This window comes from Pieris rapae, chromosome 20 (genome assembly GCF_905147795.1).
Source record: "Pieris rapae chromosome 20, ilPieRapa1.1, whole genome shotgun sequence".
Classification (NCBI taxonomy): domain Eukaryota; kingdom Metazoa; phylum Arthropoda; class Insecta; order Lepidoptera; family Pieridae; genus Pieris; species Pieris rapae.
In genome coordinates this window covers 1,828,634-1,855,450 of record NC_059528.1, presented here as the reverse complement: position 1 = coordinate 1,855,450, position 26,817 = coordinate 1,828,634, and the positions used below count along the sequence as shown (strand labels likewise).

Here is a 26,817-nt window from a genome sequence, read left to right as displayed (position 1 = left end):
CCCGACTGACTTAAATGGAAAGTGAATTATTCGATTCCTTAAAAAAAACAGCTTTCTTTCATAATATCACAAATTATCAGTTGTTAAATTTTTCCGGTACTAAAAACTTAGAGTTAAATGCGTGTGTTACAGTTTAATAATTTAAGGGCCGAATAAAACGAATTTCACAACAAATATAATGTTTGGAGGTTTTGTAACATTGTGGTCGGACAGGTAATTGCCTAGGTCGATTAATGACCTTATCTATTACCGCCATCGTCTGCATACCAAATTTTGAGGGTTATAAGCTAAAAATATCACAGGTTATAACCGATTTATGTAATAAAAGAGTCAAAATGGATCACAAATAAGGACTCAACTGTAACAGATGAGCTCAGTCTTAAAAATTTATTTAATAATCTTCTTTTTGATCATTTTTCTTCTGCCTCGTTATGTTTCTACTTATATATATTAGTTGTAACTCAATTAACCTTTGAACAAGCTTTTACATGTTTGTTTTTTACATATTAGTATATTTTTTTTATATTTTTTATAATAATAGTGTTTTTGTCATTTTTTTGTGTGTGTGTGTGTGTGTGTAATGTGTAGGTGTTTCTTTCTTTGTTCTATATTAGGGTTGCCTGTCCAAATCGCTTGTTAGCGATAAGCCCGACCGTTGCCTCATAACTTATGTAACCTGCTTATTTTATTTTAATTTTTTTTATATGTATAATTATGTATATTATGGTAACGAAGTGTTAATAAATACATAAATAAACTGATCGATAAATGAGATTATTTGTTTATTTATTAACACTTCCTTGCAGACAGAATTATGTTATGTTGCAACTGCTGTTGGTATACAATTTACATAATAAAATGAAAAGGTGGGTCTTATTGCTTTCGATCGAACTCTTCCAGAAAACTACTATTAGCGGCATTAGATGTCTCTGAGTTTTGTGCTTTTTTTTATTACACGAGGCAGACGGGCAAGAGGCTTACCGACGCTAAGTGACACCGCCGCCCATGGACACTCGCACTGTCAGAAGGCCAGCAAGCACGCTGCCGGCCTTTTAAGAATTGGTACGCTCTTAACTTGAAAGACTCCTACGCTCTTTACCGAATTGGTTCGGATACTTCAGTGGGCAGTTGGCACATTCCAGTACCATTAGTTGTGGAACGACGGACGTCAAGGTAATACGGATGGTATATTGTATTCTGCCTTGACGTCCGATGATGAAACTCAGCTGTAGGTTCAAACAACTCCTTTGAGCACCCTCCATAGTAAATGCGGTAGAAGATGCAGAGAGATCACACATCTCTACGCAACGCCAATCAAGCTGCTCGGAAAGGGACTGATCGTCGACGATTCGAATCGCTCTTCGTTGAATCCGGTCGATGTTTTAATAGTATTACTGTATAGGTATATAGTGTATTGCGCATTTGAATTTACGTTTTCCTTTAATAACCTTTTACAAGATTTTATCTTGTTAAGTTCATACACTATTGTTATATATAGTGTATAATCAATAAATAATTGTCTAGTGCAGTGATTCTCAACATTTTTTTTTGTTACGGTACATATTAAACGATTTAAAATTTGGCGGCACATAAAGATAAAAACTATTTACTTACTGCAACACACTCCATAAATAGTTTATGACAAAAATTTTAAATATACAGAGTAAACTAATATTTGCTTCAATAATAATAATTAAAAGTTTATTACGGGATTAATTACATGCTAATAATTAAAATATTTTTTTAATTGATATAATTTAATAATATTAACATCATTATATGTTCGCAAAATTTGTCGGCACACTTTTAAAATCTGGCGGCACACAAAAGTGCCGCGGAACATAGGTTGAGAATCACTGGTCTAGAGTTAACTCATCTGACTAAGTAACCACTAAATGTAAGATAAACCTACAAATTTATAAAGCGATTTATCAGTTTCTGTCCGACTCTCATTCCTAAGGGTCGTAGGTTCACTCCCGGGTATCAAATAATGGAGTTTCTGTCTATCAGCACATCTGACACTTGTGTCGACGACGACATACGTCATAATAAAAATGCTATATAAGAATCGCATGCAATCCGAAGCCAACTGGATTAATATTATTGGTATATAATGATAGCCTATATAATTAAATATTAGATTTTAAGGTTCAAGGCCCATTTCAGGTTTTCTTTCTTGTTTGATTCTTTCACCCAACAAACTATGATTCGTACTTGCTAAAGATATGTGGAAATAATATATAATCTTTAAGGACATTTAACTGGTATTAGCTGAGAGAAAATACGTTCAGATCGTAATAATATCCTAATTCACGTATGTTCCACACGGAATACATAATTCCCATGAATAATTTTCTTCTGTACTAGAAGTATGATTAATGAATTATATATATTACTATTCAATACATTCTGTAAGAAGGAAAAAGTTTGAAATTAAACTCATAATGTTATTTAATACTATTTATTTATTTACAGTAAATGCCAACACAAAAATACATACTAACTTATACCAACATCCTGATTTAAGAGGCAAAACATATATATTTGTAGAAAAGAGTCTTATTTTTACAGGTATTAACACATTTTTATATATTAAAATAACTTCACAACATTAGTGTATTTAATAAATTTGAAAGGGCTTTAAAATCATATATTGTGGGCCTAGAAGACACTTTTAAAACTGCGGCATAATAATAAGCATCTCATACAGTAAATATTGTCCTTAAAAAAAGTTCGTTAAACATAACAATGCACCTCGTTAATATTTGACCATGATTAAAATAAACTGGGTAAACAAGTTTAAAAAGTGAAAGTAACTAATTTACCGATACAGAGGCTAAAAATAATATGTCCTACATTTAATACATATGAAAGGCATTAACGTCGGAAAATCTTTTCGATTTTACATATTACGATAATCAATAATAATAAATTGCATGTTTTTTCGGACCTTTCATCAAAGGCAATTCATCAAAGACCTCTGTCTCTCACACCGCCGATTTCGGGTCTCTTACGCCCGAACCCTATATGAATTAACAATCTCAGATTGAAAATAATCAGATCAGACCGTGACAGTCGATCGATGTCCTATCTGCATCCCAATAACCAAACCCTACGAAGACAATCCATTATTGGCGACGGGCAAAATTATTCGCCGCTATCAATGTTAGAATATATAAAAAACAATGAACGGGTTGCTCACACGGATCCGATGTGGCAGCGTTATTATGACCCCGCTCCACTCGGATCCGAGAAAAGAGCACTTAATGTGTTAATATAGTCCTCTAATTTGTAATATGATTGTTTACTTTTAATAAGAAAAAAATAGTTCATTTAGTTTTAAAATGTCACAACATATTGTAACATTTAACACAGTAGTAGTACAATTTCGGTTTGGACATCAAAAAGTAGTGTAGTATATATACTCCTTTGTGCATTCATAAATTGATCTTACTAACTTGCGAAGCCATTTTATACCGATTAAGTGGATTCCCTGCTGCATTCTTGATGCTATTAATTATTCGATGTGTCAACAATCAGGTTGTAGTGAAGACTTTAGGTATAAACTAATATATATAGTTGAAATGACTTTCTAAATAATGTTTTACCTGTCACGTTGATTCGATTATTAGATAGTATAGGTGCGAGTACCTCGGAAACACCAGTAGTCCCTGGAAAGTCTTAAATTTTTCGAGTTAAACTACTCGAAGATAAAATTATTTACTTACAATAGATGCCAAATAATAATTATGATATATACCTTATACTACTATATAAATTTATTACTAGTCAATCAAAGTGTTGCCAAAGTAGTTTAAGTGATTCATACCAGACGTCCCGTTTTGAACTTTACTTTCCCTTTTTCCCTTTTGTCCCAAAAATGAACTAATGAATGGGGACGCAAAATTGTCCCGCTTTCAGAAACCGCGCGAAAATTTCAGCAACAGAATCAAAAAAACATGCCAAAAGCTTCATTAATATATGATATCGTCACCAGCTATAGGTATTAAAACTAAATTTGTTCGTCTAATAAACAATAAACAATTTGGGTACCTATATTTTGCGTAAGTCTAATGGGCAAGTATTTTTGACATTAACTTAATATTAAATTTTTGATAAGGTCACTTAAATAAAACATAACGACAGTTTTAATGAAATCCTACATAAATAATTATAGTTTAAAACTTGAAATATTATATAGTCAGAGTAAGAAATTTTGCATGCAAATCGTTCCAGCTAAAACTTACACATTTATAATTTTCGTAAATATTTGAATTTGAATATTGCGTCTAATAAAGAAGTAAAATATAAATATAAGCATACAGACATGTTTATGTTTTACAATTTTCATAACTTAACATTACTAAAATACATAAAGATCCATCGCCAACTCGATAATGTCACATCTCCAAATAAACCTCATTATTTAATTCGTTATAAAATAATAAACACAATTAGCTAGCAAACGTCGTTGTCAAAATAAGTTTCAATCATCGTTAGTCAATTATTTTAAATGTGGGAGTCTTTTCAATTGGATATTGAGTGCATCGTTTGTAATAAAACGTTGCAAAAGATTAATCACAAACTACCCAGTGATTACAAGATGAGAAAAATAAGCCGACGCTCGAGAACACCAAATTGGTCACCAGAAGAAAAACAGTATCTACTCGACTTAATTAAAGAGCGAAAAGAAATCGTCATTAATAAACCCAATGCACCAAACAATTACGAAGAAAAAGACGTCGCGTGGACTGAGATACTACAGGAATTAACCTCTAAATTCGGACCGAAATTTACCGAGTTCTCGATTAAAAAATTGAAAACTCAATGGCAGAATATGAAACGTGTCGCTCGGGAGGAGATATCTTTAAATGGGCCAACAGTTAATAACTTTACAAGACAATCAATTGAAGTATGTAATATTCTTGATTTAGTTAGAAATGGTGAAATAAAACAAGAAGAGAAAGCACAGTCCATTGAAACAATTTTAAAAACTGACATTGAAATTAAAACGGAATGTATTGATGAGTAAGTAATTAGTTTACTATACTGTTTTATGTTATATTTGAAGTTGACTGTTTAATAATTTTAAAATAAACCTTGAATCATGCTATTACGTAAAATCAAGACTTGAAAAAAGATTCAATAATTAATTTAAAAAATAATTCCTACATATAATTATATGTAGGAATTATTTTTTAAATTAATTATAATACATATAAATATTATTATTTTATTTTACGAGCAAAGTAAACGTAAACAATAATAATTAAGTATTGCAGAAAAAAAGTAACAGGCGTTACAATTAAATTTCAGTGATCTGAATGCACCAAGCTGTAAAACTCAGTCCAAAGTCGACACTATAATTATGGACTCATCATCATCCTTCTCGGAACCAATGGATTTAAGTGAGCCTACAATTGAGGTAGACTCTGGAAATCATAAAACTGCTGAAACTATGACAGATGCTTTCGTAGATGTAAACTTGTTCCCGAGAGTAGCAAATGACTTTTTGAGGTATTTTATTAAAACTTAGTACAATGAAAACAATACATAAAATTCGGTTATATTAAATTTAATTTTTTTTAGAAGTTTTAAATAAAAACATAAATACATTATTGTGGACTGTATCCACAAGCGGCAGTGTACCTACTCTGCTAGATTACTCAGTGGGTTCATTGCGTTCTCATTATTCTTATTATGTGTATGTCATAGGTTTTCCACAACTGAAAAAGAAATGAAAATGGAAGCGCATAAAGAAGAAATGCAAATAATACGATCAATGAGAGAAACAGCCGAGTTGAATAAAATCATAGCTGAACAAAAATTAAAACATGTCCTTTGGGTAAAGAAGCAAGAGATGGCGTAAGTATTTATTTTTATTATCAATTTCAAACGGAAATAACAGCAATGTCATTTTATAATAAACTCAGTATTTTTATACAAGATGTTGCTGTAAACCAAATTATAACTTATTGAGACTAGCCTTCAATTTAATGGAAACGTTGGAAATACATATTTTGGTTCTTAAGATATAACCAAGTATATCATATTAAATTTATTAATTTTGATTATATTCGTATAATCTGTGATCGAACCTTAACAATGAATATGAATTGTCTTCATGACTTAAACTTAACAATGTATTGACAGAATCACACATTGACATTATAACTTTAATGTCATAAGTCATTTTAGAACTTTCTAAACGACCGGCAACCGCGACGCAATCGTTATAATTTTTATAAGACATCAAGGGTTATTTTAAAATCTATTATGAATTCATTAATACGCAAAAGAGTGCTCGCCTTACGTGAACTTGCGAGTATAAGGTAAAGAAATAATTATATTTATCTTATTACGCAATCGTTCTAGATTATGTATCGCAAAAATGGGTATTCTATTTTTAAGCTTACTTATCAGGCCTCCCTGATTTCAAATTAATTTTAATCTGATAAATAATTTGATTTCAGTCCAATCTCAATCAATTGGTTCAATTTCAAGTTAAATTTAAACCAAAAATACATATTTTTTTATGATTTCTATAAAATCTAACACCGGATTTTAGAAATATCCGGGTAAATGTTTAATAATCAATATTTGTATATTGATAATAAGCTGCTTTTTAAAATGATATGATTCAAGAAGCACATTGTTCAATGTAATTTTAACATTGAGCCCATGACTCATCCTTATACAACATTTATATTATTTTATTAAATATTTTATCAAATATTTTTGATATATTTCTTCTCATAAGATTAAATAAAAAATGACATTAATACTTATAAATCTGTAATTTTTATTGTTGAAATTATAAGATTTTTGTAAAATTACTGGCTTTACCAATATTTTAACACCATATTTTGGCTATTATATCTTTGTGCATGCTTCAAAACTTTTGCTATGCTAAATGCATTTGAATTTTGAATGATATTTCAGGATGTATTCTGGTGAACCTGGATCAGGTGCTGGAAAAGGAGGTGGTGGTGGTGGAGCCATCCGTGAAGCTGGTGGTGCCTTTGGCAAGATGGAAGCCGCCAGAGAAGATGAATACTTTTATAAAAAGGTTTATTTTTCATTTATCATGTGATCTCAGCCTCTGTTGTAATAGTATAGTATAGTAGTTGTATAGGGGGCCAACTAGGGGGAAGCTCGTATTTGTAGCTCTGGCTTAGAGACATGAGCTTGTACTTGAGCCTGAACTGAATATGTTGTACTCTAAAAACCCAGCTGGTTGGAAGCAAGATTGGCTTTTCTTTCCAGATAACTGTGGAATCGGACTTCTTTTGATATGCTTAATCCAAGTATACTGAGGCTGTGTAAAGTAGAGCACCTTAAATTGAGTAGACAAGGCAAAAGATCTTTTGATTATTTGTATATTTTATGCATTTTTAAATGTTTTGTAGCAATTCTTTTCATTTGGCCAAAATCATACTGAATTCTTGGTAGAATAAATATGGCCTCATGAGAAAAAGGTTAACAAAAGTTCCTTCAAAATTTGCTCAAACTGTCACTGTTTCTTTTATAAATAAACTCAATAAAAGAATAAACTGACTAATGTATTATTAAGGTTTTGGCCTGTTTCTAATTTTTTTATTAACTCCAGAAGTTTATTTTTTCAGCAAAAAGAGCAACTATTAAACTTAAAAGGTCACATGGAAAAGGAGATTGCGTTCCATCAAGATCAAATCAAACGCCATGAAGATGCAATCAGACGCCACAAGCAAACTCTATCAACAGTTGGAGACCACAACTGAATTTCATTTAAATGTCTTATAAGTCCTGTCCTGCATATAAGGAAAGTTTTTAGTGCTTAAAAGGTATAATAACTTGAAAGAAATTTCTGTTACAATACTGGTTTTTGGCTTTTATTTTAATTAGTTTGTTGAAGGATACAAATATATAGCTTTGTATACAGGTACTTGAATTTGTTTTATTTTAATCCGGATTAAGTGCATGGAAGAGTTGTGACAATAATAATGTGAATTTGACTCGAGCAATATAATTTTAAATCAAATATTTTTTGTCATATGATTATCGTTTTTATTTCTGCCAAATAATGACTATCGTATGAATGGCCTAAGCATGAGCCAGCCAGTTTATTAAATATTGTAACAAACGCTACATCTGAGTGTCTTTCAGGCCATTTAGACGGCGCCATTTAGTTAAAAGTCTAGGCTGTTATTTGAACGGCGAATTATAGTTGGCTGCAACATAATATGTAACGAATTACGGTAAGTGGCATTTGCGCCATCTACTGAATATAATATGAACGTGGGAAACCTTGGGGCTTAGACTTTCCAAATACATGACATATTTCTTAATGATTGCACAGATGGCGTTATCAAATTAGTAATGTTTTTGAAAATGATAGGGTGCTTTTAATAGTAATATTAAGAGTTCAGTTTTAATTTACCATCTATCATTTATAGAGTCAAATTACAAACATATGTCGTAATATCATAAATAAAAGTTACAATAATAAGTTGGGAAGATTAAAAAAAACATAACACTTCACTTCCGATCTGTATAAATACAACTAATTTAAAGTAGGTATTATGAGACAATGAATATCAATTGTTACTAAAATTAAGTCTGTCTGCCCTTTAGGACGGTCGACGCCCTTTCCAAACATTTATTCTGTTTTATTTCTGGCCAGCCCTGTTCGAATTTAGATTCACTTCAAAGCTATGTAGCCACGCAAGAAGCATTGAAAATTAGCAGCAAAATGTTCATGTAAAAGATCTTTTTTCAGACGTACGAAGTAACTCGATTACCGCAGTGAGAGTGAATGTAATAAATTGGAATGCGTGACGCAAAATAGAGCTTCATCGACCATCGGGCGACGACCGAGCAAAGGGAAGGCCCATATCAATGAAGTTAGTCGTGAGTCCAATACGCTACGTCGCGAAGCCAGCTCCAAGCGGGCCTCAGTTTACGACAGACTTTTAACGAAGGTGCATGCCGCTTTTCGCCTTGTTGTGACCGAGTGCATGGTGTTGTGGGATAACATAACTAATAATTGTTTAGTGTCGTGTTTGTGTAGTGTAACGTTGGTGTAACCGGGGTTCCAAAAGTTATTGTGATGCAGTGGAGAATATACGCATGGCTGTCTTGTATAGCCCTGGTAGGATATGTTCGAGCGACAGAGGTAAGGGGATCGTCTTTAAACACGGCATTCCGGGTTTTTGTTAGTATGGCGAGGACCGGTATTGTCATTATTCTATGTAGAATCACGAGACATTCAACATACATAATTGTCTTGCATAACTTTCAATGTCAACGTGTGTGAACTCACGAGTTGAATGCGTATTTTGATTTATAAATATTGCACCTATGTTATCGTCTATATGTAAACGCGTTTTGTTAGTCGGGCAACGAGTATTATCATTACCTTGAACGTCTAATCGTCAGGTAAATAATCGTTATCTGGTCGTGTTTCCATCGATTCTTAGTTAATTTGTGGAACGTTCACTACTTGTAAGTTTTATCGTAGTAAAACAGGGTTATAGATGAATGAGAGCATAGAACCAGCCGTCTCGCCCACGTTTGAGAGAAAGCGTTCTTACTATCCTACCTAGTATCTACTTATATAAAGTAACTATAGGGCGTTAAGTAACGGTCGTTTATTTAAGCCACCCTAGTGAAATAAAAAGAAAGTTTAGGATGAAGGGAGACTGAATTTTCTGAATAGAATAAACACTTCTTTATTTATATATTCAAGGTCCGATTCGATCACTTTTAATTTGTACTATGGCTGGCTAGCTGGATACAATACTACGATAATTTCCAAGTCACTTAAACACGACTCTTATTTATTTATTTAATTATAAGTAATCTAACAGCTACTTAATACATATTATTATACAAAATACAAATACAATACACAAAGCCAAAACAGATTACACAGATTAAACAAAAAACAGAAAACAATCATTAAAAGACAAAGTTACATTTAAAAGAAAAACAAAAGAATAAAATTTAAAACTGTAAAATTAAAAAAACAACAACAAATAATACTAAGAATTTATTAATATCTACTACTTAAAAAAAATACTACTTAAAAAAATCGGAGTCTTCCCGCTTCTCCAAGTACTTCTTCACATCTCTCTTTTTCTTCTTAATAGATATAGTCATCGGAAACGTGTAACCCTTGCCCCGTTGAGGGTCATCAGTGCTCACTACTATAAAAAACCTGTAGTAATTTTATTAAACTAATTGCATAAGTGATAACGGTTATAATCTGAACAATCGTTCAAAGACTACATCATTGTATTCAGTCATCTGAATTATGTGCAGTCTATATTGTCGTTGTCTGAATTTAAGCAAATACAAACATGACAGTGACACATACACCTTTAAAAAAGGTTTTTTGAAGTAGGTACTGTTATGTTTGGTCTATAGTCTATACGTCTGCATAATTTTAACAAGGTATTTAAACTTAGAACTAATAGTAGTACTTTTAAAACGAAACTGACTCACTTTTCATTATCTTAATGCTCTATTAAGTGTAGTGGTATAAATCCCTAAGAAGATTTTAATAATTAAATGTATATTTAAAATTAAACAACCATCTTCCAAGCAAAATCTTTAAATAAAACCGTAAATTGCATTCTTATTTTAAATTGTATTAACTATTGTCTGTGGTCCTTTATTGTCTCTCAACTGCATATTACGTAATCTAGTGGGCTATTTACTTGCGTCGCCAACCGTGTGCATACGTTTAAGATGTTGTCTTGATTTATAGTGTTGAATCCTACTATTGTCGTGTTGTAATTTATGATAGCTGTTATTGAATATTATTACTGTAAAGAAACTGTGTCAAAGCACGTAACTAAAATTCTGGAATCGACTTATACTATTAATAAATATATTTTGTTGTATACGAGATCTGGAAGTATTTGGACCGTATAGAGACGTTTCAACACAATATAATGGTTCTTGTAAATCACATCTATTTAAAATGACGCCATACGGAAACTCATATTCACTTATGCCTTTGTCATTATACTATTGCGAAAGCTAATTTAGCAAAAATGTAGAACAAACATTTGAAATAAGAGCGAAATTATAATTGTTGTAAAATGACCTAGATAGTGGAATAATTTAATACAAAACCAACATCTCGTGCGATAACAAAATCCGCCTAGGCTAGGGGAAAAAGAAAGCTACGGGAATGCGAATAAAAGCTAGGAGTGCTTGATGCCATGAGGTTTTTTCGAGCCGGACGCGTAGTGGTATGTAGCTGGGTTTATTTCTCCTTTTTTTTTATAGAACAGGGGGCAAACGGGCAGGAGGCTCACCTGATGTTTAGTGATACCGCCGCCCATTTACACTCAATGCCAGAGTGCTCGCGCGTTGCCGGCCTTTTAAGAATTGGTACGCTCTTTTCTTAAAGGACCCTAAGTCGAATTGATTCGGAAATACTACAGTATTTTAGTCCTTTCTGTTTAATTTAACCTATACAATAAGCCAAGAACCGCCAGCAAAACAGAAATCATTTAACATACCTCATTCATGAACTCAAAAGCACTAGAAAATTCGTAGTCTATCAGGTGGTGAAAAGAGATTACTGTCCCTGGCAACATCCGTAAGTGTTGTTTTTTTTTCAATTTTATAAATCATATTTCAAAAGCCATCACCCAATAGGTAACCCGTAACGCCATAATATATGATATATTTATTCGCAGTTAGAACTGCCTTTTTTTCAAATTCCAATTTCAATATGTACTAAATTGCATTTGTTACTATGTGAAATGTCGGATGAAGTCTCTTCCCGGAACGACTGGTTGATCCTAGAGTGCCCTAAAGTATTTTCAGTCATATCTAGTACTTTATAACTTTTCAGTAGCTCATTGAAGTATTCCCGATTCAATTTGACTTTAGGTTCTTGAAGAAATACCTTACCCATTATTAAAAGCGACTGTTCTGCTTCCATGGGCTGCAGTATCGGTATCACTTTTATAATACTTTTGTAACGTCCTGATATAGTGCTGATATCGCAGTGATGGGATTCCACAGTACAACGCATCTGTAAGATTGGGATCGCCGTCGCTATTGGAAGTTGCAGAGCCCCCGCCCTGAATTTTAATTTATATTGTCTATTGTTTATGCAGTTACTATATAATTAAAAAAAATATTAGAAAACAAATAGAAAGTTTACAAAATAAAATATTAAGTACGTTAAAATTTTGTATCCCTAAATATTTTACAAAAGCACAAGGATTATTAACAAACATAATGCTGAAAAGAAATCGAATCGTAAAGTTAAAGATGTTATATTAAAATATATGTATTTCTATTACAGCTTGGTGTATAAAGATTTATCTTTGCGCTAGGTAACATTGAGAGCTTCTTACAGTGATGCCTCCCTCTGGGGCGACGTGTGGAAATAGGCAAGTTCTATTGTTACCACGCTTTTGTTTACTCTCTTGACCAGAGGAAGCAGGGACAAGCATGTCTAATTCTTTATTCATTAAGCCATTTTTTATGTAAAATCGCTGTACAGTAGATGGCTGGAGCATTCAGTTATTTCTGATACAAACAATACTGTTTTCTATATTTGAATTTTTATAGACCAGAAGGTAGCTCATCTGATGTTAAGTGATACGGCCGCTCATGGACACTTAATGCCTATGCTCACGAGTGCGTTGCCGGCCCTTTAAGAATTGGTGGTTCTTGAAGGACACCTTTAGTAAAGGCTAGGGTCCACAAAGGTGGTGCAACAAAATGAGTTTAGAGTCTAGCAACTTAGAGGTAAAGATGTTATTTGGCATTCTGCCCTAAAATCCGATAGTAGTAAGCACAGTCTTGTTTTATAAATGCGATTATGCCAAGAAAAGCTTTCTTGAAAAAAAGATTTATTTTAACATAACAATAATTACTATAACAACAAGTATGTACTACAGTACAAGTCCAAATTAATTAACAATTATGTATTGTAACGCTGAGTTCAGTTAACAAACATTTAAATTTGAGTAAATAATGTAATCCATTCACGTTTAATCGCTTAAAACATTTGTTGTGTTCCATTGTACTGTACATTTGTTTTAAAATATATTTTAATAATGTCCAGCACGGCTTATTAAATTGCTACGCATTTTATTGAAAAACTAGCGTTCAATTACTCAGATTATTTTAATCATTAATATAATTTTAGATGTTGGTGGCAATTTTGTTTCGTTGTGTAGTACTTTGCTGGTAAATAATAAATATAGGAATTTTATTGATTTTTTTACACCTTGGGTTTATCGTAGTTTGCATATTTTTCCTTTATATGTTTATCAGATATAGTATAGGTATATATAGCGAAATGCTGGTCCTGCTAGGACAATCATAGAGCCTTGACAAAATCAATTGGTTGCTGATCTAATTTTACATATTTTTTGTATTATAATAATTGTACTTACGCATTATTTTAAGTTAATCTCACATATTATTTTATTGTTTTTTTTTATGAATATTTAATGCTTAATATTCTATGATTTCGATATTTGTAAATAAGTGAGGAACATGCATAACAATACAATAATATACATGTAAAGTTATTTTATGCTGGTAGTGCATTGTCTTCACATATAATTATTTAAGTAATTAATGTATACAATTAATATTCTTTTTTAAAATAGTAATTGTGGAGTTTCTTGCCCATTATTCTCCACATGAAACTACCTTTTGTCAGGGGCAACTAGAATCATCTTTATATTTTATTTAACGTTCAAAAGTGCCATTGAAGTGGTGTAATTGGAATAAATGATTTGATATTTGGTATATTTTATTTGAATATTTCAAATTCCTGTAGTAGTAGCCATGTAACAATGTATGTAGTGTGGATGAAATAAACAATTATTTTTATTCGAAAAACCTTACACATTGTAAGTACGTAATTAATTCCATAACGCGACGCGGCAAGGGAGACTCGTAAAATGGAATGCTTATTGCCATTCGTAATATTGCACGTAATTCCGTACATTTCTTTCAGCTAAACGACAATTTCTCCGGTTGATATTTCTCTAATAAAGTCAAACGAACCGTATTTATGGAAAAGGCTTTTTTGAATTCATGTTAAATCATGTGAATAACTATGAAAATTTTCAGTGGCTCGAATGTGGCTTAACTGACTTCAGTTGTGTAACACACGCACATACGGTGGAGAAACCTTATGAACAAAGGTGCTTAGAGCTAAATCGGCGTGTGTCAGGTACAGATGGCTGATCACCTAATAACCTGTGAAAAATAATCAAGAAACACAGGTCAGGACTTTAGAGTTTGTAGTAACTCTCATAATAATAATAATAGTTCCATTGATTTTGAATTGAAAAAAAATACACTTTAACATTTAGTAATAATCATTGCTTGTAAGGTTTTGTCTACCGTTGGACATAGGCCTCCTCCATCCGGTTCCACTCGTATGTCGTGGGCCAGGCGCGGCCAGGTGACCACGGCGGGCGCCCCTGCGGCCGGGTTCCAGTATAGCACCATCGGTTGTCGCATTTTCTTGCTGTGTGCCCCGCCCAATGCCATTTTAGTAAATCTTAATCAACAAGATACCTACTTATAGAATACATCGTTTAAAACTCATTGTGACAGCTTGAATCATTATTCGAAAATTTAAAGACCGGCAACGCACACGCAACATAAGAGCCACCAACCTGATTGCCTGCTGTAAAAAAAATGTATTTAAAACAGCTAACGCGGTGTACACTGGAAATTCTTATGTCAACCCATACTTATAAAAACAGCTGTTAAACAGATGCTCAATTGTTAAAGTTGTATGGCATTGTTATGTTTGTCCCATAAATGCATTGTCAGTCTATTGTCGCGCTGTCTGCTTGTTAAAATGTAATTAATTTATTTTTACGTATTTTGTAAGTTAATTAATGTTTAACAATTAAAAACGTTGAAAAGTGTGAAATTACTGCATTTGTTACCTTTTTTTTATCTAATAGAAGGCAAACCGGCAGGAGGCTCATGTCGCATTAACTGATGTCGCCCATAGACAAGTTGGCAGAAGGCCTGCAAGTGCGTTGGCGGCCTTTCAAGAATTGGTACGCTCTTTTCTTGGTCCCTAAGTCGAATTGGTTCGTAAGTACTTCAGTAGCTGGTTCCATATAGTGATGGAACGCGGAAGAACTACTAGTTTTGTTGCATAGTATATTTTATTTATTATATCTCTCTCTTTTTTCATCACACGTAAACACAATTTGATAGAAAGAGATGCAAGAGTATTTAAATTAAACGAAGGCAATTTGCCAATTTATTATTTATAAGATTTATTTTGTGTGTCACAAATTTGTACGTTTTTACTAATTTTAATGCTATTTTATATAAATGTTATTTTATATTTAAACATTCCAAAAAAACTTAAATAAAACAGATGCGCATATATTTTCCTGATATTTACATTCTCTTACGTATTTTTGTACATAAAGTTTTTTTATTTGTACCTACAATTATTAATTTCCTATTATATTTAACTTAGATGCGAACAATCGAAAAGATACACCACAAAATAGACCTACGCCAAATATTTGAGAACATTGATGAAAAATAAATACACTCGGACGGCAAAGGAAGTCAACCGTTTAAATATAGAACAGTTTCAAATAATACTGTCTTGTGTTGGGAAGTCAGACTTCAATCTTAATTTAAAATATAGAAAACAGAAGGCTTAAACAAAATGGTTCGAAAATTAAATTATTACATTTGCATCCTTCATTGCATCTTTGAAGAAGTAGCCTTGGGTCTCGCAAGGAAACAGGTTCTGATATGTAGCTGCTTAATTCTCAATGAATTTAAGGAATCTTAAATAATAATTATCTTGTTAATTAACATATTAATACTAGATTTGGTGATAATGACACACCATCATCTAAGTTTTCAGTTTCTTAACATTTTCGTACGAGCTTGTTTATTGTGGATACATTGCAATAAAAATGTATTAATAAACATTTTACAGCCTTTGAGAAATATAATAACGTAGAAAACTTCATAAATTATAATTATGACATAACCATCGCGTCGTTGCCAGACAAAGGATGAAATGAAATTTGCTTTGATAACAGCAGCAGAGATGTCAGAAATTCATCTCATAGGTAAATTAACTCTGACAATATAGACTTGGAATACTATTAATGTGTTTTTTATTTACATTATAACTTGCTTTTCAGTTAGGACTAGAGTAAGTTCTGGCGTGTGGTTTTTAAGCCTTTATCCTAAGCGATTACAAATTCTCTAAGTAAGTCTACTCACGTTGTTTGAGTTTGGAGCTCGATTGTACAATTGTATACTTCTGGATTGATACTTGATTGATGCTCCTAAAATCAGACTCATCTTACTTGCCAAGAACAAGCTGAATAAATTTATGATTAATTGATAATTCATATTACATAAATCCGTTTGCGATTCTATAAAGCGCAAATTCGGCCCTTCATGAGGTACTGTTCTCACATCTGGGCGGGAGCTTCCCAGTACCAGCTCCTTTCGCTTTACCGAATTCAATGAAGAGCGATTCGAATTGTCGAAGATCAGTCACATCTCTGTGAAACCAGCTGCCCACTGAAGCATTCTCGAACCTATTCGACTTTAGGTCCTTCAAGAAAAGAGCGCACCAATTCTTCAAAGGCAACGTACTTGCGAGCCTTCTGACAATGTGAGTGTCCATGGGCGGCGGTATTAACAAACATACAAATACAAATAAATTAAATACAACACAAGTAACATCAGATGACCGTTTGGCTCCTATTACATAAAACAAAAACAAAAAATCCAGTTTTTGAGTACTTAGTATTGTCTTTTATTAACATAACTTTTACACATTTAAAGAAAAACACTTTTTTAACGGATTGAAGTCACCGTGACCACGCACGCTGTAAAGCACGCGAAACGTCGGTTAAATTTAAAATTATGTTTAAATAATTATAAGTTTACAATAATACATAACTTCAATCCGTTAAAAAAGTGTTTTTCTTTTGAGTACTTTTCAGGCAGCCGTGGTCAGACCAGACATCAAAAAGGAAGATTTATGATAAGCTTTTGTAATCATTAATTAATAAACGTTAATTGTAAGTTATAATATTTGCCGATTGCTCTATAACAATGTTTAGATGGTGTTGAAATCCGTTTGATTTATGTACATTGCGTAGGAGACAAAGAACCGTTGTTAAACTAATCGGTTATACGCCTTCATTGAGTGGGCTCTGCTATGAATCATAGTAATTGACTGGTTTTTGCTATATTAGTTGTTGATGAAAGGGAAAATGTTATAATTAAATCAGACTTGATAAAATATATTACTTATATCTTCTTCTGTTGCTTACCGTGCAATATATTAATTTATAGGTAGTAAAACTCTCTCGTTAAACTGTAAATTGAGTTGCAGAGCATGATTACTGCTCTAATCTGATTATGTCAGTAACTTTAAAAAAAATTATCTTCCGCCTTATTCTACGTTAGTAAAAAACGACACTAACTAAAAAAAATCCAATGTTAATTTTTTTGTGTTACCATTACTCCTAATAGAAATAGTTTACGACCTCTTATCTAGCCAATGAGAGAGAGATATAAACAAAAAAATCGGTCAACCCGTATCCAAGCAGTTTGGTTACAAACAAAGAATATTATATTTAAATAGATTTTAGAGACTCGTAAGCCCTTGATTTAGTTTTGATAAAAACAATTGTTTAGTGATAACGACTTGCTGAAAATGTACAAACGAATAAGATTAGATAAAATGTTAACTAGGTTTTTATGTTACCTTAGAATTAATCCAGATTCAACAAACACATCTCCATATCACTCCTCATCTACCTATGATAGGAGGTTGTTTCTTAATTAGTTTTAATTGTGTAAGTTTAATTTTGGATCAGTTTTCAGTCAGTCACTATCAGGATCGTGGGTATGAATCCGGTCTCGCAACATAGCATTCACACATGCACATCATCTTTCTTATAATGGAAAAAAAATATTAAGTAGGTGAAAATAAAATGTGGACAATAAAATTGCGCTTATTTCATTTTCATGTGTTTATTAAAATACCCCATATCAAATATAATACATTATAAGTACCTACATATATATGACGTTGTATTAAGTAATACATACAACTCAGACCTTTCATTTTGGTTAATATAACCGGTATGTTCTAAACAATGTCGTGAACGGTTTTGACTGTATATACTGATAACTAAAGAGAATAAAAAAGTCACAATCTATCTATTCTAAAAACATGACAATAACGATGAGCATAACATTACAGTAAATCATACTAAAAATAAAGAAGGAAATACTACAAATTTATAATTCACTGGAAGTTTTTCTGATTAAAGATATCGTCTGGGCATTTCTAAAGAGACCCGCACCAATTTTCCGTTCCCCAATAACATATCCGGAAAAGCAATTACTGTCTCAGGTTCAATTATAGTATGAAGTCCTTGTAAATGATCACGGATGTGACTAGTTAGGAGACGAATCAGCTTTATGGAACAATTTGCATCGACAACAGCACGACGTGATAAATAGATCGGGGGCCCGCGGTAGCTCACTCTAGGTTATATTAATACTAGTGTGTATTAGAAGGCTTCTCTGCAAGAAGATTGTTGACCTTGTGCCTTAAAGAAAACATCGTGAGGAAGCCAGCAAAGTTTAGTCTAAAAATGTTTGCGTGTACTAGTGTATACACGTAAGAAGTGAAACTTCTTTATGACCTTATTTTTCGAAAAATTATCTACTATGTAGTATGCAACTTTACAGAAATTGGTTAAGTAAATAAATTTAAATTAGATAGGGTTTAACAAAAGGCTTTTATTATAATTATAATAGAATTATTACTATTATTATTATCGTTATTATATATTTTTGTTATGAAAGGCTTCAAATCAACCGTGGTAGGAACAAGACAAACTAATACACGAGACATGACATTTAATTCAGGAATAGAAGCAATTAATATCGATAACAAAACATATGAATCACCGCATGAAATATGCAACTTTTTTAATGACTATTTTACCTCACTGCCTACTAAAAATAAAACAAACAATTTGCCAGAAGCTAAAATCCCTCTAAACCATAAAAGTATTTTTCTTTCCCCCATAAATAACACGGATATACTAAAAATTATTACATCGTTGAAAAATACAAAATCTACAGGATACGATAATTTAGATACCAAAACAATTAAATCATGCGCATTATACCTACTTGATCCACTGACATACATAATTAATCTATCGATAGTAGAAGGGATCTTTCCTGAAAAACTAAAAATATCAATTATCAAACCATTACATAAAAAAGGAGCAAAAACACAAATGACTAATTATAGACCAATAACTTTAATTCCCATATTATCTAAAATTTTCGAAAAAGTCATGTATAATTAAATAGAGAATTTCTTTTTATCATACGATATTCTAAAAAAAGAACAATTTGGCTTCAGGAAAAATCGTTCCACTACCCTTGCGTGCTTTACCCTAGTTAAACAAATTACTGAATGCTTAAATCATAAAATGCTTGTAGGTTGCATCTTTTTAGACACGACAAAGGCTTTTGACTTTGTATGCCATGAAAGACTTTTAAAAAAATTAGAATGCTACGGAATAAGAGGTAATGCCTATAACTGGGTGAAAAGTTACCTTGAAAATAGAATGCAATATGTGGAAATAACAAAGATTTGTAAACTAAAACAAAAAACCTATAGATCCAACTATAAGAAAAATGAGTACGGAACACCTCAGGGCAGTATTTTGGCCCCACTACTTTTTCTAACATACATAAATGACCTCCCAGATGCTATACACCAGAACTGTATACTATTTGCTGATGACACTACACTTATAATAAAAGGCAAAAACGACCAAGATTTAAAAAACAACTTAATTAAATCTCTAGACGACGCCATCAACTGGATGAATTCAAATAACCTACAAATAAACATGACCAAAACTAACATAATTCATTTTCAGACATATAACTCTAAAACACTAATAGACGTACAATATAAACACAATAAACTGGACATAATGAACGAGTGTGTATTTTTAGGTATAACGATAGATAAATTTTGTAATTGGAAATCACATATTGAAAAATTACAGAACAAAATAGACCGTTTTGTTTTTGTGTTAAAACGACTAAGAGAAACTGTTAACCATGCTGCGGTATTAGCTGCTTATCATGCATATATTGCATCTATAATTAGATATGGAATTATAATTTGGGGAAATTCAGTCGAAGTGAATAGGGTATTTAAGGCCCAAAAAAAATGTATTAGAGCAATTTGTGGAGCAAATTGCATCGATAGTTGCGTGCCTCTATTTAAGAGACTCAAAGTGTTATCTCTTCCATGTATTTATATATTAGAAATGTCCCTGTTCGTACACAGAAATATACATATTTTTAAATCGAATGTAGTAAGTAGTAGACATGGGGAGAAATTGGCTGTGCCAAAAATAAATTTAGAATTATTTCGGAAAAACGCCTTCTGTATGGCAATTAAAATTTACAATAGATTACCGAAAGAACTTAAAGATCTTCCGACAAGAATCTTTAAAAAGCGACTTAGTGCATTACTTTTAGAAAAAACGTACTACTCAATAAACGATTATTTGTGTGAGACATGGTAATTTATATAAATTTAATTATGTATAATAATTGACTTAATTGATATGAATCTGACTAATAATGTAAAATCTAAACTAAGATAAATTTGCGCGCCACTGTGTGTGGCAGAATATGCGAACGACTGACAATTGTACCACCTTGACATTTTATACCATATTCGTGCAATAAATAAATTATTATTATTATTAAGAAAAAGAAGACGCGTAACCGAAAAATGTGACGGTATTTTTTTTTCAACGCCGATAAAGAAGTTTCACTTCAATAATCGACGGTGTTTTTCAGAAACAGGATGCTGGCTAAGTCCTTCTCTCTCTTTCGTTATCATTTATTTTTTCAGACCAGAAGTAAAAATCTGCGGCTCAGAACCAAAAGATTGTAGCCACTGCCACTGATACTGATTTCATTCTACAAATATAATTTCTTTACGTAAACATTTCTCGTCCTTAAACACAGTAACAAGAAATTTCATTTATACAAAATGTAATTTTATCCTGTGACATCCTCGCATTCGTCAATGTCGAGCTGATGTAATGGAAATGTAGTGTCAACTGGACGAATTCGCCTTAATTATTGTCCGTTTTCATTAATTATTCTGAAAATAACCGATTTACTTCACGTTAATCGGTTACGGACGGATTAATCGTGTTTAAAAGTCAAACATTACAAATTAATTGAACTACATTGCAAATTATTTTGCTAAAGTAGATTCGCTAAATATTCTTCTTACAAAACAAGATGGCGCTGGTGTCTTTCGTAGAATATTAATTCTCTTTGAAATAAGTGTAATTTGTGAGTATTCTGGCTATGGGGTATTTGAAGTCGGATGAAATTTTGTAATTTTGTTGAAAATACTAGCAACAAATGTATGATTTCGCAAAATAAAGGCCATAATGTGAATTAACTACGCGTAAAATATAAGATGACGTCTGGAATGTCTGATAGCGTTAATTTATTGCCAGCGATGGGTAATTAAATCCGTGCACATAGTTCAAAATGCCCGCGTCACGGTGGTAATTATACGAGGGTTGCCATTAAATGGAAAACATCTGGTTTTACTATACAATCTATGGGATATCAACTACATTATCCAATTTTAAATATCATTCAAATTTAGGAACCTATGTTCAATCCAAGTTCTTTTTACACTTCAAAACATCCGAAGGAAGTTTATTTGTTACTTATAGATAGGTATATATAGTTCACTGGAATTTGAAAAAAACGAACCCTTTTGTGTGTTTTGTTTGTATTTGTCATTTTATCATAGAATATATGTAGGTTCTTATTCATGAAGACGGCACTGTTTATTATTTAATAATGTGCTTCGTAGTCTGTAGGTTCGTTTCAGTTTGTAGTTTGCATTGTTTCAAGCACATTAAACTACTGGATATTTTTTATATTTATTTATTTTACTACTTAAATAATATACTTAAATTATAATATGTTACATTAGAAAACCGCTGTAGTTTGTATAAATGTAAAACGTAACCATAGCAGTTTAAGAACGCGACAGATGCATATAAAAGTAGATTTTTAACTTACTTTTTATAATAACTTAAATTTTAACATTCGCTTGAAGTGTTAAGAAGAACATCGTATGAAAAATGACCAATGATTTTTTTTTAACTTACCTTATGAAATTAGCTTTTATTAAACATAATTTAGTTAGCTAAATACTATTTAAGTCTGGGACAAAAACATAACGAAATCTGTATAGAATTTTTCCTGAAAGTCAATAACTACGTTGCACATAATATAGTTTATATACATACTGTATTCAATCAAGTTGAGAGGAGAACGATTAATATTTCAGACTTCCGATCAATTCCGACTAATAAATTGATTATATAACCCCTGGAACTTCATATCCGTACCCTTGCAGGGGTAAGTTGCTGGGTAGCAACCCTTTTGTATATTTCCATAGAACAATTCTATTTTCCTATACATTATAAAGAATTTCCCCGAGTTTGAGAATAAAAATCGTTCTAATAATGGCCCAGCTACTATCGTATTTTAACTGCAAAAAATTGGCAATAATTTATGGTGTAGGTTCAAGCGTAGGTTCTCAATTGGACCGATGAGTTTAATGTATATATAAGAACAGGAACCGCTACATATAAATCTTATTTCGGTAAAGCAGAATTGTCTAACAAAATCGGGGAATATGTTGGCACAAATATCATAGACAAATATAATGATGACGCAAAACGCATCCAAGTCATGTATATATACGTGTTTCCGTATTTAACAGTCTGCATAAAATTTTGTCTATGTTTCGTTTAATACATTTGTCTTTAGAAAAAATATTGTTTTCAAGTATTTGTTTTACTTTTTGGAGTTCTGTATTATTAATTTCTAATAAAGATAGACACTTTCTAACTTCGACATATTCATGTTCGTACAAGATTTTTCACTTTTACCGGAATGGAATTCAATTAAAGCTATTGACAGGGCACGAAAATAAATTGATATACGAACAATTTGTTGGCTAGTCACGATCGACACGCAAACTGATGCTTCCTTGTTTTTGCTGCGCATTAAAAATATGCATTAAGTGGATAAATTTCGCCTTCCTACAACGATATGGCCGTCCCGAAACCAGCGCCCGTACTCTACAATTTCCAATAACCTCCGATGTTGTTTCCTCAGTGTTCGTACCACTGATGTCGGAACGTTAGGATCGCTACAAGAACGCAACAAATTCTGATCGCAATTGCTAACACCTGATCTTGTATCGATCTCGATATTGCGCGGTACTAAAACTCAAGATTTATGGTATAGCGACTTAAATATTGGGTTTTAGTATTAGGAGTTACAGAGTACGGGGTCTCTGTAAATTTCAGCGATACAGATCGATCGACAGAGCGATCTTTGATCCCAATAATTAATTGTTCCTTGGGATTCCAATCTTGCGACTTCAGCGCTCTACTACAAAACTAATGGAACTAAATCGGAGTCGTCATTGGATTAAAGAGTACGGGTGCAGAGGAGAAGGAACTTGGTAAGACTAAGAAGTTTTACTATGGAATTTACTGATTTATTCATGGAATTTTCCTTTGACCATGAAACATAAAATATAGTCAAATACATAAATCAATGCGCGTAAACACTACATAATTTATTAGGAATCACATCGGCATTAATTACATTTAATGAACAATGGAATATGTGTCGCGAATTGAAATTAGCAAATAGCTACATATAATGCAAACTAGTAATAATTATGTGTTGTGGTGTCCTTTCAAGCGTTTATACGTTGAGAAATTCCATGTATTACTTATTGAATTAAAATAATTGAAAAAAAAACACACCAGAAATTTATTATAAATACGGTGGTTTTACTTTTAGTTAAGTACTTATGTTTGATTTCTGGTTTAATTAGACAAATTGAGTAATGGCAGAATCGAAAGACTCCTTTCTTGTTTACGGTATTGATCAGATCTCTTACACATTTTAATGAAATTTTCGGGCTATTTTTGCCAGATTTATTAATATTAAGTTTAAACACCATTTTTTTAAAGTTCTGTGTCATCCGCTCGTTTGCCCCCTGTTCTATATAGAAAAAATAAATATATAATTACTTAAGTACCTACATTAAATTTCCTCTTATATTAAAAATAATTTACGACTACAATAGCTTTACAATTATAAAGCGAGTTATACAAGAGTTAGGTGAACCAATTGAACTGTATCAAAGTTGCAAACGACCGCTAAACGATTTATTGCCAACTAGGACAAACTAAATTAACAATTCCGACCACGATCTTCCATAATTTGTCAATTCAATACACCTGACAAGGCATTTGTTGATTCGTTCCTTCATTATTTCTATAGAACTGTAATTAATCTACTAAGATTCAAGCATCTTTTTAATTGTATCCTAACTCGGGAGCTTCTATGAAATAATTTATCAGTTCATGTTAATGTTCACATACAACCTTTTTACCTTACCAATGCATCTACGAGCCTTCTGGTGCACTAATACTCCCTGTTATATAAAAAAGGACCAGTTGTAAAAAAAAGAAATAGCACCTAAAGAGCCATCTGTCCCCTTTTATCATAGTCTAAATATAATTTAATAAAGACAGACGAAATAGTACCTTATTGTTAATTTACCATATTTATTATTGTTAATTTATAGAATATTTATTGAAGGTACAGTAATATAATGCAATTGACATAATAAATAAGTGCAACTGGATCTCTTCTAAGAAATAAATTAGATACGATAAGCACAAGAAGTGTAATAATAATACATAAGACATACAGTTATTTAGACAAAACTCATGGAACAAATGCAATCAAAACATATGTAAAGGAATAGGAACGGTGAAATCCATAGCCTCACTGAAGAAACCTTAGAGGATTCGCCAAGAAAGGAAGAGTTATGATATGGGATTTCAAGGATATAGTTTCCGAAAGAGCGTAAGTTATAGCTAGCTGGACTCCCAAACATTGGAAATCGTTTTTAAGATAGGAAGGAGTTTTAGGATTGAACATTATTCAATCCTTAGTTACTTAACACCCAATAATTAATCTACAATCTCAGATTGTTTTCAATTTGAGATTAGACCGTCACAGTCGATCGATCTCCTATCTGCGTACCAATAACGAAACCCCACGAAGACAATCCATTTTTGGCGACGGATAGAATGCAATCTCTTCGCTCTTTACACTCATATTTGATAATCAATATAAATCAAATAAAGTATATAAAACCATAAAAATAATAAAATATACATGTCTATGTTTAAAACATATCAAATAGTTTTTTACTTATTTTAAAAACTGGTGTAAGGTAAAATCATAAGATAGGATATTGGCACAGTTGAACTATTATTTTCATACACCGATCCGACCTACCATGGTTAGCTTGTATCGACAGATGACTATTACAATCCGTCGATTGGTTATCGGCACACTTTTATTAATATTTGGATTAAGCTGTCTATTTCAGATGGTCAAAAATGGATTGAGATAGGTTATTGGGTTTGGGCTAACAACACAACAACTAAACATACATAATATAGTAAGGTAGGCTCCTGTCTAAACAAACTGTGTTACGATTGGTTTACCCAACAAGCCACCAAAAATATATAACAATACCAAATTAAAGCGACATATGTAAGAAGACACAAACAACGAAAGAGGTAACTAAGTAATAAATGTCTCCATCTCCCTGTAATGTAAGCCTAATAACAAATAATTATATAAAATAATATTTCTTGAAGGACTTTTCTTTGATAACAACTTTTATGGTGCGTTAACCTCTTAAGGTAGAACTGAAGAAACGATAACAAAAACGACATAATGTTAATAATACAGTGTAAACTGTATATAACGACATTGAAGGGACTGCATTTTATGGCGTTAAATGGAGTGAAGAAAAAGTTTCAGACTAGTTATGTACATAAAAGATAATCTTATTTGAATTCTATTGCGTATAGTCTGTATATTTTGTCTAACGGCTTTTGCTGCACTAGTACTTTTATAGTATTTTTACTTATTTCAATAATATCTTGCAATGCTGAGGTATGTTGGTAATAAAGGAAGTATTTTTCCAATATTTTAGCTGCTACCAAACATACATACACCACTATGTGGAACCAGCTGCCCAATGAAGTATTTCCGAACCAATTAAAAGAGCTCTTTCAAAAAAAGAGCGTACCTACTAATTCCTAAAAGGCCGGCAGCTCGCTTGCGAGCCTCCTGCCCGTCTGCTTCCTGTAACATAATATATATATACTTATATAATTTTTAAGCCGACACTGCTCTTTTCAATTAGCTCAATTAAGTAATGAACTAAATATAAACGTGAAATTATTTAGATACCACGTTGTCTCGCGTTTATAATTTATTTATTAATGTTTATTAAGTTCTTAACGGAATAAGTTTACCGGAATGAAATACGAATTATACGAAAAACACAGCAACCATTTACGCATCTGTCAATGTCATTGCAAGGCAGACAATGACGTGTGTTCACTTGTTGGTCAAGGTTAAATTGCAGTTTATTTTTGTCATTGTTTAATCATTTCAGTGTCTCTTTTTGCCAAAAATAGACTTAAAGATTCCTCGTTGCTCTGTTATCCTTTTGTAGAATCGTCCTAGGTTTTAACTCTGCTATTCTATGTGAAAGTTAGCTAATAAATTTTCCCCTGAAATTGATTCCTTACAATTTTACTCACAGTTTCG

The 26,817-nt window shown here is 32.1% G+C and overlaps 3 protein-coding genes across 4 annotated transcripts in view; all 3 read left to right on the top strand.

Moving 5' to 3' along the window:
• The first annotated feature begins 4,530 nt into the window (after positions 1-4,530).
• LOC111000814 lies at positions 4,531-5,869 on the top strand. Its single transcript, XM_022270400.2, has 3 exons — positions 4,531-5,028; positions 5,317-5,517; positions 5,716-5,869. Exons 1-3 carry the CDS (start codon positions 4,604-4,606, stop codon positions 5,867-5,869), a joined length of 780 nt encoding a protein of 259 aa, XP_022126092.2. The 5' UTR covers positions 4,531-4,603.
• Positions 5,870-6,177: 308 nt separating this feature from the next.
• LOC111000822 (ATPase inhibitor mai-2, mitochondrial) lies at positions 6,178-7,924 on the top strand. The gene is made up of 3 exons (XM_022270408.2): positions 6,178-6,332; positions 6,943-7,069; positions 7,626-7,924. The coding sequence occupies exons 1-3, from the start codon at positions 6,277-6,279 to the stop codon at positions 7,758-7,760; spliced, it is 318 nt and encodes a 105-aa protein (XP_022126100.2). The 5' UTR covers positions 6,178-6,276; the 3' UTR covers positions 7,761-7,924.
• A 967-nt stretch (positions 7,925-8,891) lies between these two features.
• The window catches only part of LOC111000793 (syndecan), a 222,735-nt gene continuing 204,809 nt past the window's right edge, over positions 8,892-26,817 (top strand). Inside the window, exon 1 of one of the 2 annotated variants that reach the window (XM_022270372.2) lies at positions 8,892-9,154. In XM_022270372.2, coding sequence (XP_022126064.2) covers positions 9,089-9,154 — 66 coding nt within the window. In that variant the 5' untranslated portion in view covers positions 8,892-9,088. The remainder of the gene's footprint in view (positions 9,155-26,817) is intronic. The other variant, XM_022270371.2, reaches the window with a different exon arrangement.